The sequence below is a fragment of the Myxocyprinus asiaticus genome, chromosome 33 (assembly GCF_019703515.2).
Source record: "Myxocyprinus asiaticus isolate MX2 ecotype Aquarium Trade chromosome 33, UBuf_Myxa_2, whole genome shotgun sequence".
NCBI lineage: Eukaryota > Metazoa > Chordata > Actinopteri > Cypriniformes > Catostomidae > Myxocyprinus > Myxocyprinus asiaticus.
The window spans coordinates 40,366,793-40,378,507 of record NC_059376.1 but is presented as its reverse complement, the minus strand read 5'-3'; the positions used below and the strand labels follow the sequence as shown (position 1 = coordinate 40,378,507).

Sequence of the window (11,715 nt, the reverse complement as noted above, 5' to 3'; positions counted from 1 at the left end):
TTTCCCCTCTAAAGGTATATTAACACCGCCCCAACAAACTTATCGAACACATTCTGTTTAAAAGAATAGTTCACCCAAAAATGATGATTCTGTCATTTCATTTACTCACCCTCTTGTTGTTCCAATTTTCATTCTTTCATTGAAGTTTAGCTGAATGTTCACTCTGCTATTTTACATTCAACAAAAGCATATAGTTACCAGTGTGTGTGTATATATATATATATATATATATATATATATATATATACAGTATATTATACTTTTATAGTGCTATTTTGTTGTTTTTTGGAGCTTAACAGTCCCTGGTCACTTTTTGTTTCAAACCCATACTGTATGGGTTTGGAACAAAATGAGGGTGAGTAAATAACTCCTTAAATAACACCAACTTGTCCTTTTCGGAATACACATGCTGTGTTGAGGCCTTAATATTTATTTCTCAACTGCAACATTTCCACTTTAGCAGGATGGTTCAAAAACTATGTCACAATTGTATTGAGGATGGGCACAAATAACGCAAAAACCTACTAGGAGACAAAGCATAAAAGTTTTGTTCTTTTTCTCCGAAGATTATCCCATTAAATTATTCCAAATCGCATTGACTCATGAGAAATGCGCCTTAATCCAGTTCGCGACAAAGATCGATGCACTCCTCAGAGTTCATAGTCTGTCACACTGGCCCATATATCTCTGTTCCTGACTTGTTTGGGTTCGTGTGGGGGTAGACCGTACGCCCTCCAGGGACAAAGACGACAGCAGCGGTGGGCGAGTCTATATCCGGCTCACTGTGGCAAGGTGCGGATATCTGAGAGAGGGGCTGCAGGCACGGAAGGATGTAGGCCAGCGGAAGGGACGGCACGGCGTTCTCGTGCCCCCAGCCCCTCGAGGGTCTGTGAGGGGGGCTCAAAGCGCCGGTTCATATGCAAGGGCTGGTGAGCCTGGCAGTAGTCTACGATGGGCTGCTCGTATCTGTAGAATGCCAATGTGCCCATCTGTTGAGGAGCCTATGAGAAAGAAAAGAGAAAAAGAAACACAGCATTATTGCTTTGCTTCATGGAAAAATTCCTATAGCTCAACTGGTCAACCCAGTCTTGTATACTGAAAAAAATAAATAAAAAATGGTTGGCTCAACAACCATAACATATAAAAATAAATAGCTTCTACTCAGAAAAAATCATATTTATAAAATGTTTAGCTTAACTTAGTTTGCATTAATGTGTACAACACTAAATATTAACTGTAAGGTGAACTTAGAGTGATACATAAAGTAAAATAATAATTGTGAGTTCCTTGAACTTCTTTGGCTTAAAAATCCATAAAATGAAGATTATGATGTACCGCTTACTCAAACGATCAAGCCAGTGGCGTAACTTGGATCTTGCGGCCCCAGTGCAAAGAAACTGTCGGGCCCCCTCCTTGGGGGGCCTTGGACATTTTTCATCACCGCTCAGGCCCTTGGTCATTTTTATGATTTCTTTTGGTTGATCAGTGCAGGCCCCCTCTCACCCCAGGCCCAAAGGCAGATGCCCACCCTGTCCTCCCTCTAGTTACACCCCTGGATCAAGTAAAGAACTGAGGTTGTGGGAAATCCCCATAAGCTTGAATAATATAAGCATGCTTGTTTGGTCAAAAGGAACTTATTGGGGCATTTAATTTGTTGTTATTAAGAATTCATAGAGATTTTAGTATTTTTTAGTATATTTGTTATTGGTTTACTGAGATTAGTTGTTTTGTGTAAAGTCACAATTAAGGTGATTAGTGTTCCCTGTGGTGAAGTTGGATCCGGTTCAGTCCATGTAACCTTTCCTTTCATGTATGAATGTGCATAGCTGGTTTGCAACTTTATGTGCACTTCATTGGGAAATAAAGTTTAAGACTGATCTTAGTCATTATTTTCTTTTGACACAATTTAAATTAATTTGAAACAATGTGATTTTAGTTGTTGAATCTTATTTGTGTGACATACCTTTTTAAGTAAATACAGTTGAATGAACTGCTATATTTGTGTTTATATAACAAATGTTTTCTAGTTATGTTGACATAAAATGAACATAAGTTGAATTTACTTAAAAAGCATGATGCAAAAATGCTACATTTACAGTGTATTAAATCCATCATACAGTATAAGTAAATCCAATACATTATTTTATTTTATTTTTTTGTATAGAAACTCATTACTATACCCAAATGTTTCCAAAATGGTTTTGGCTCATGTCCAAATACACATTATAACCATGGTACCATATCCAAAAAACATGGTAATACCAAGCAACTAGTTTATAAGCAGTGTTGGGTAAGTTACTCTAATAAAAGTAATTCATTACTAACTACTAATTACAAACTACATCTTCTACAGTGTAATTAGATTACTTGTTACTAATTACTTTCTAAAACCCTGATCAACCTCGACCAGATGAAAAATACAAGGATAGACATGAAACTGTTCTTTTAATTCTTTCAAATAAATAATATAAAATCAAATTAATTATTCATGAACTGGCCAAAGAATTTAAGGGGGCAGCGTTAAATTAGAAAACATATATTTTAACTTTAGACGTTAAATTTCACTATTATTTTATATAGAACTGTTCTAGAGTCTATACAATATTTACCGCAATTACATCTGTACAACTGTAATTAAATTACTGAAAAAACGTTACTGTTTTCCAATTAAAAAGTATTTAATTACAGTAATTAATTACTTAGTAATGCATTTCACCCAACACTGTTTATAAGTAGTGCTGGTTAACAACCTGGTCTCATGATAAGTTGTAATGATAGGCCTACACATCAGTCATTTGTAGGCTATTGCATAGATAAATAATGAGCAGCCAAAGTTATTTTATTTCTTAAAATAATGTGTTCGATCCAAACTTGATGCCTGTTTTGTATCAATTTGAAATTCTGTTTGTTGATCGGTTGATTTATGGGAATAAAAGTCATACTTTTTCATACAAGCCAAGTAACTCAAAAAAGTAATCCACTACCGATCACTACATACTTTTCTAAAATTGTATCTGAATTACTTTACTGGTTTATTTATGGAAAAAAGTAATCACATAACTAAGTACTTTGAGTTTCACTCTAAAACACTTTTCACAGACAATTTTTCCACCTGCTCAACGAGTTTAAAATAATGCCTATATTTCTTACTTATAAATTATTGCATGCAAGTTAATATGTACAGACGTACATAAATCTTGTTTTAAATGTATTATTCTACATAAAGATTTTTTAGATATATGTGTAAATCAGGTAAAGCACTTAAAGGTAATTAATTTGTTGAAAGTTAGTAACTACAGTGTAATCTCACTGCAATAATTTAAAATGTAATGTGTTACACTACTTTTTAAGTCATTAGTAATTAGTAAAGTAATTAGATTACAGTAATTTATTATTTTGTAATCAGAATTTGTTGTACGATATCTTGTCATTTCACCATCTCATACATCTTATGAAAGTTTGTCATGAGACTGGTGTTGGTAAAAATATAGATTTTTGCGATCTTCATTTGAACGATCCCAATAGGGATACTTAAAATACCAAGATCGATCTTTTACTTTTAAGTTTACCTCAGTTTTGGTTGTGTTGATTATTATAGCTATTAAATAAATAGCAACTGAACTGCATAGTTTAGGCCCTGTTGTTAATTTTTTTAAAGGTAATAATTTCATAATGTACCAAATTAGAAGGTTCCCTGTATAACAGCATTAACTGAGAGCTAATTTATTTGAAATGCAAGCAAAATGAACATTATAACTGAAATATACCAAAATGAACCAGAATCTAATTGAATCATACTGAAATCGGAATCGAATCAAGAGCTTGTGAATCGCTATTGATACACAGCCATATCTATAATTATACAGTGTATAAGCGAAAAGTTTGGTGTCATGTCCAAACAAACAATGTGTCTAAAGTGTGCAAAATGTATTTGCAGTGGACTACAAATGTAGTGTCCTCTCTCGTAAGAGATGCATGAACTCCGCAATCAACCCCATAAATATATTCTCCATTTGCAGCAACAGGCCAATCAAAAGTTTAACACACACAGCAAACGAAATGAGACTGCCAAGCGGCCACCGGCTCTCTCTTTACACAGTGCCAACACAACAACCATTTGCAAATGACAAGAAATGCATCTGCCAGGTGAAAGTTAGTATGTAATGCAAATAATAATACACATGGCATAAAGATCGGAGAGTTACAATTTCAGTAATTAGCATAACATTAAATAGATTTTTTCCCCTCCAACAACCTTCACAAAAGAGACTCCAATTACTCCTTTGATAGCAATTTGGTTGTAATTGGTACCTTTGGAAAGCAAAATGTAATAACATAATTTAGAGTTCATCATTAGGATAATCAGGATGCATACATTAACCATTTTACCAATTGTGCAGGAAGTGTTGTAACAAGATAAATGTGTTTTATTAATGGATGACAGTGATGCTGCTATTAGAACACTGCATGAAAGTGATATTCTTATTACACTGTAAAAAGAGAAACTGTTGGCGAGGATTTGGTAAACATAGGCCACATTCCACATTCCTCCCTGCATGTGAGCGTGCATGTTGGGAAATCAAGGATAGCAGGCCGTATTGCAGGACATTTGACATAGTAGAAAATGTGCCACAAACAGGGGCCAACACACACACACACACACACACATACACACACATCTGTGATCTTCATAAGCAGCATCTAAACATGGTAGCGGTTGGTGAGGCACTCTGAAGACCTGATTTATATGCAGTCCAGGACGCTCTCTCTAGAGAGTGCATACATACCACTGCTTTTATTCTCTTAATGGAGGGCTTGACTCGATTAAGTGGGGGACACTTATAGCATTTCAGCTATTTTGCAGATACCATGCGTTTTGGTCACCGTCATTCCAACCTCTGCTTCATCGTTGCTTTGAGTTGTATATAATTATGTGGTAAATAAGTAATATTAGCTCCCGACTGTTTTAAAGGAAGCAGACCCCAGTGATAAGATGCAATCTTGCACATGTAGGTTTGTGTACATTTACATAACTGCATGGGTATCCTGAATCTTCATTCATTAAAGGAATAGTTAACTTGTTAAATTTTGAACGTGAAAACCCTAAAATTACAATTTAAAGATCCTTACAGCTCAAATAATACACACGTTTTAACAGAACAATTAATGCAAGTGCTTTTACAAAATTATAAGTGTCACATTTCTGTGTTTAAACCCTCCGAAAATTGGCCACATTCACTTCCATTGTAAATGTCTCACTGTAACCTAAATTTTTGCTGATTTTTTTTTATTTTAACTCTAAAAACACTGACTATAAACTACTGCACCTGATTAAAACACCTTTAACACATGGCTCGCTCATTTACTACACGTCAACCACCGCACCATTCCAGCCCTGACATGCACTGCTGATCCTGGACCGGCTGCTGTTCGCTATGTCCCTTTGTGTGCATGGACTGCACTTTTCAGAGTTACAAATAACTTGCTCTTATCATCTGATCGTGGCTACACTTATCTTCTAGTGCTTTTAAATCTTAGTGCTGCCTTCGACATGATAGATCACGAAATTCTCTTGAATAGGTTGGAGAATTATGTTGGTATTTGTGGACTTGCATTAGCATGGTCTAGGTCCTATTTATCAGACCACTACCACTTTGTATGTGTAAATGAGGAATTGTCAAATCAAACAAAAGATAAGTATGGAGTGCCACAGGGACCAGTTTTAGGGCCTCTGCTTTTCTCCTTATACATGCATCCCCTGGGAGATGTTATCAGGAATCATGGAATAAGTTTCCACTGTTATGCCGAGGATACCCAACATTATATTTCTTCTAAACCCAATGAAAATTCACAGAGCAGAGTGTATCAATGGAATCAAAGATTGGATTGCCAGAAATTTCCTTCTACTCAATTCTGACAAAACAGAGGTACCAATTATTGGTCCAAAATTATTGCCATAATTTAATGCCATTATTGGCATTCTTCCACCTCAGAAATATTGCTAAATTATGACACATGCTCTCTTTTGCTGATACTGAAAAACTAATTCATGCGTTCATGACCTCAAGACTAGATTATTGTAATGCATTACTGGGAGCATGTCCAGCAAGATCAATAAATTGATCTATAAATTGAATTAATAGTCAGAGTGCTGACTAGAACCAAGAAATATGATCACATTAGCCCAGTTTTATCATCGTTACATTGTCTACCTGTTCAATTTTGTATTAATTTTAAAATTATGTTAACTACATACAAAGCTTTGAATGGTCTAGCCCTGCAATACTTAATTAACCTTCTACCACGCTATCTTCCATCACGTTCATTACGATCACAAAATTCGGGCTTGTTAATAATTCTAAGAATATCAAAATCCACAAAAGGAGGATTTTGTGGATTTTGATATCCTTTTCATATTTGGCTCCCAAACTATGGAATAGTCTCCCTAACACTTTAACACATTCACTCAGTTTAAGTCTAGACTAGACTAATCTATTTAGCCAGGCATATACCTAATTAATCCATCTACTCACAATTAGGCTGCTTTACTTAAGTCTGCTGGAACCAGAAATGTCTATCATGATCTATAAATCTGCATAAAACTGAATGACATCTACGTTAATATTATTCTATTTGTTTCCATGTCTCAACCTCTGGATTCATATCCTGGGGTTATCACAGCTGGCCAGATCCAGCTCTGTCCCTGCTTGGTGTCAGACTCCACTGCTACGTGTCGCTGAGTGATGATGACACACTACTAGTGCTAGCCAGACATCACTTCAGTTTTTTTACTTCAGAGGATGAACTGATGCCAACTCCAACTGTCAGACATCGAATACTTCATATGCCACTGCCTGAAACCTGGATTTAGGATGGACCCCACCGAACCTCACCGAAATGACCTGCAGGTTGAACTGTGATGCACCTCATTGTTCTCTGCCTGCATCACCGTTGTCTATTAATGGACTACACTCTTGAAATGGAATACATAGACTACCATTTAATTGCCAACAAAAGCCTTAATCAGCCAACTAACAAAGAACAATGCATCTATGTGAACTTCTGCAGTTAATCCAAGATGAACTTCAAAGACATTAGTCATTAATCTTACAGTTCATACAAATTTTTTTAAAAAAAACCTTTTTTTTTTCTTCTTTTTTTTTTTTTTTTACACTGGACCGTAACGCTTACTTCATTTACTAATTTTAAACCATGACTTTCACTATACATAAGTAATATTGGCATTATATTCATGATGTTAGCCAGAGGGGAACTGGCCCCCACAGTGAGCCTGGCTTCTCCCAAGGTTTTTTTTCTCCATTAACCAACATCTTATGGAGTTTTGTGTTCCTTGCTACAGTTGCCTTCAGCTTGCTCACTGGGGTTATAAATACAGTTATTATTTAATTTGTATACACAATGTACAATCATATTTAATCAAACTACACAATGATCTTTATAAGTCTTTATAGATACTTTTTTTTAAATGCATGATTTCCTGTAAAGCTGTATTGAAATGATGTTTGTTGTGAAAAGCACTATACACATAAAAATGACTTGACTTGCCTTTTTTTACGAAAAGAGGAACGGGTTGAAATTAATTTTTGTGGTAATTAACATTATGCCACAAATGCTGTCGATTGAACTTAACTTGTACTGAACCTGGAACATTCCTTTAAGTCACGTCTGAAATCGCTTCTCATTTCAAATTGAAATGTAGGACACAGTTTTGGAGAGTTTGTATTTTAGATTACTGGTGTTTGTGTATGTGGTAATTTTGTTATGTTATAAATTGTATTACTGTGAAGCACTTGGGTCAACTCTGTTGTTTTAAATGCGATATAAATAAAGTTGAGTTGAGATTAAAGCACAAATGCTATAATTTAATTATATAAATATATAGTCTACATGTAATACAAGTTTTACAGTGGATTAGTTCTCTTCTTTGTCATCTCAAACAACGTGAATTATTCTCAATGTCTGTGGAGTTTCCAGTGTTTGAGGGGTTGGTCATTTAAAGTATGCAGCTCATCTACACTAAGATTGCAGCCTTTAGCAGTTTAATAAATCACACTAGGACATGTCATGATTTTAATTGGATTAATTGTCCATTTCAGTGTAAATCGATAACAGAGCACACGTTCAAAATAAGCCTGTGAGCATTTCAAAGCTAGCGTGTGTCAGTCATACTGTGCACTGGTACCGGATGGAGTTGGTGCTCGGTACTACCAGAACTGCAGAAACACTGGTATCGTTACATCTTTTTTATTTTAGTATCGACTTGGTACCGAAGTACCGGTACTTTTGACAACACTAGTTTAAAGGTAGGTGTTGGTGTAGGGTGGCAGTGGGACTCTAAAAAAACACAATAAACACGTTGCAGTGATGCCCATATACTGTATGTTAGTATTTAAATATGGGTGCAAATAATATCTGCCACCATTTGCACTGTGGTGTAAATAGCATATGACTATAAAGGGTTCATTAATATTTTAAGTTTCTAATGCTGTAAATATGTAAAACTTTTTACGTTTTCGATTCTGCAGATACATCCATATTATATGTTTAAGCGTCCATCCAAAGATACTTTTTTATTTTATAACTATACATTTAGCTTCCTAAATGTTCAAAGTTATTTTCAAAGTTACTTTCTTTGTTATATCTTAATTTAAAACACAAATTTGGAATAAAAAATTAAAAAAAGCCATAAAAGAAAAACAATAAAGTTTATCTTTCAACGAGTTTTGTAATGTAGTAAAATACTGCGGCAGTATTCTGTAAAATCTATAGCAATTGTCACAATATAAAAACAAATTATAAAGGTGTATGCCAAGTGGATGGTGATTTATACTGCCAAAATCAAGGAAAGAAATACAATCCGGTTTGGATTGTAATGATGAAAACGCTAACAATAAATGCAACCATGATTAAAGGAAAGTGCAATTATAGGTGCTGCATATTCTAATGCACAACATACTAAATAACAATAGCCCTAATGTGGACAGGGACTGATCTAATGGTATTGTCAATTACAACTTTTAATGGCTTCAATTACAGTACATCACAGGAACTGGTTCCTTCAGGTGATTAAGTAGATAGAGAGACTCCCTTCAATAGCTAAGATGACTAAATCACAATCTGCAATGACTGATTAGCAGCACCTTTGCCATCTGTAAATTCTCGAAACTGATTGCGTTAAACCCACGAATGCAATGGCCACGCAAACATTAGAGAGTTGAAGCGCATCGTCCAGAGACAACGAATATGTTCCATCAGACCACAAGTGGATTGCGCTGCATTACCCAACGGAAGACAGACACATTTAACGATGAAGGCTTGTCAGATTAAACGTGGCCCCTGCCTCTCAGTCGCAATGACGGAGACTGAGATATGCTTCTGAGATTTGCTTTAGAAAGTAGGCATGCTTCCGTTTTTTACACTGGTTCGTTTATTATGGTATAGGGTTGGGAATCTAGATATGATGCTTAGTTAAATGTATAGTTCATCATTTACTCACCCTCATGTTTTTCCAAACCTGTATGACTTTCTGCGTTTTTTTTTACGCAGAATGTTCACTTTCCATTACATTTACTTTCATTGCATCTTTTTTTCCATACAATGAAAGTGAATGGTGACTGAGGCTAACACTCTGCCTAACATATCCTATTGTGTTCTACGGAAGAGGGTGAGTAAATGACGATAGAACTTTCATTTTTGGGGGAACTGTCCCTTTAAATTGCGATTTGAATAGGACCATACACCTTTATTGTTGTGAGTTGTACTCTGGCTTACAAAGGAAAAGAGATGGTTTAACTTTAATGCCATTTATATTTATGGCAAATTGATTGCTAACTTGCATAATGAATGATCACTCGAGCAGTCCATTAAAGGGAGAAATAGGATTGACAAGGCAGTACAAATGGGGTTTGTATCCAGCAAAGGTTGATCGTGACAACTCAAAGTCCTCATTCCCAAATTAATCGACAGCTGATACAAAGCTGTTTCCGCCAGAACGCTCAGCAGCAGCATTAAACCAACCTCAAGGATTTAACGAATCCACACCTATGTAATCAAAGCAGTGCGATTATTTGCAGCTTTCAAAAGGCACGTGGAAGCCCCAGAGAACGAAATGAAAACACTTTTGTTAAATTGCTGGAATGCAATCGTAGTACAAGCACGTAAAGGGACATGGAAAAACTAGAAAATTAGCAAGAGACTTCGGAATAGTTTTAGATGCTGCTTGAAGTCTAGGCCTGTTCTCTCCGCTGCGGTTGTAAACATGCAAAAATGGCAGTTTGTTTGACACAATAGAGCCATAAGCTCATTTAAATGCTTCTAAGAAAACATTTTCACTTTATTTCCACCTACATAATTAGGCAAACTGAGCCTTTAAGACATCCTACTCACCCTTTATGTAGACCCCCTGCTAAACATATCTGCATAATGTGTTTCTTTATTTAGGTTATACTTATGATTACCGCAACAGGGATGGGAATCGTAAGCAATTTGATGATTCTTATTCCACTTAACAATTATGTTGAGAAAGCACCAAATAGTTGGTCCAAACAATATTATACTGAATACTATATTTTGTTTATATAATGTATCAGTTTTTTCAACATTTTTGACATTGATATAAACAAAAACAATACTAGTTTTAATGAATTATTTTAAAGTACCTTTTGCAACATCAGAACCTAAAGGAGTAGTTCATTCAAACATTAAAATTCTGTCATCATGTATTCACCCTCATGAGGTTCCAAACCCATATGACTTTCTTTGGTAACACTTTACAGTAAGGTTGTATTTGTTAGCATTAGTATCATGAACTAACAACAAATATATATATATATATATATATATATATATATATATATATATATATATATATATATATATATATATATATATTTTTTTTTTTTTTTTTACAGCACTTATTAATGTTGGTTAATGTTCATTTATAACAACACAATTGTTCATTGTTAGTTTGTGTTAGTTCATAATATGTTACTGTCAACACATACAATTTCTAATAATAAAAAAAAAAAAAAAGTTTTAGTAGCCTATATGTTACAATTAACATTAACCAAGATTAATTGAATTAAGTGCTGAAAAACTATTGTTCATTGTTAACTGATGTTGTTAACTAATGTTAACGAATAGAACCTTATTGTAAAGTGTTACCATTTTGACAGTATTGAAGTTAGTGTAAATTAATATGTCTAATCAGTTGTAGATTGTATTCTACATATCAGGTAATGTGGTGTGTGTGTGTGTGTGTGTGTGTGTGTGTGTGTGTGTGTGTGCATATATGACTGAAACTGATCCCATTCTCTCTCAAGGGTTTGACTCTGTTATTGCTTCTTTCGCAAACACCCTTCCACCCCCTTTCCATTTGAAAATAGGATTAAAGCTGCTCAGGAGTGATGAATATTTTAAAAATAAAAGGCTTTTTGGCTTCACAGGCTTGTTGTCCATTCTGGTTTAATCAGAAATATTGGGAGCTCTCTCGTTTGGCTGCTGCAGTCGCTGCTTTCAAAGATGTGACTCAAAGCGGGTTGCATCTGGGGCCTTGCCAGTGTTTTGTGTTAAGAGATAAGTGCAGCTGATGCACAGGACTGCACCTTACAATCTCCTCCATGTTCTTCACAATACAGAGCTTTGGAGTACATTTCCCTTATACGATTCTTGGTGCACTAAGAGCTGAATGCACAT

General features: G+C 35.1%; 1 protein-coding gene across 2 annotated transcripts in view; it reads right to left on the bottom strand.

Annotated features, from left to right (window-relative positions):
• Window positions 1-426: 426 nt before the first annotated feature.
• The window catches only part of LOC127423725 (leucine-rich repeat transmembrane neuronal protein 4), a 150,348-nt gene continuing 139,059 nt past the window's right edge, over window positions 427-11,715 (bottom strand). Inside the window, exon 3 of one of the 2 annotated variants that reach the window (XM_051668260.1) lies at window positions 427-1,001. In XM_051668260.1, the coding sequence (XP_051524220.1) occupies window positions 780-1,001 (222 nt within the window). In that variant the 3' untranslated portion in view covers window positions 427-779. The remainder of the gene's footprint in view (window positions 1,002-11,715) is intronic. The other variant, XM_051668261.1, reaches the window with a different exon arrangement.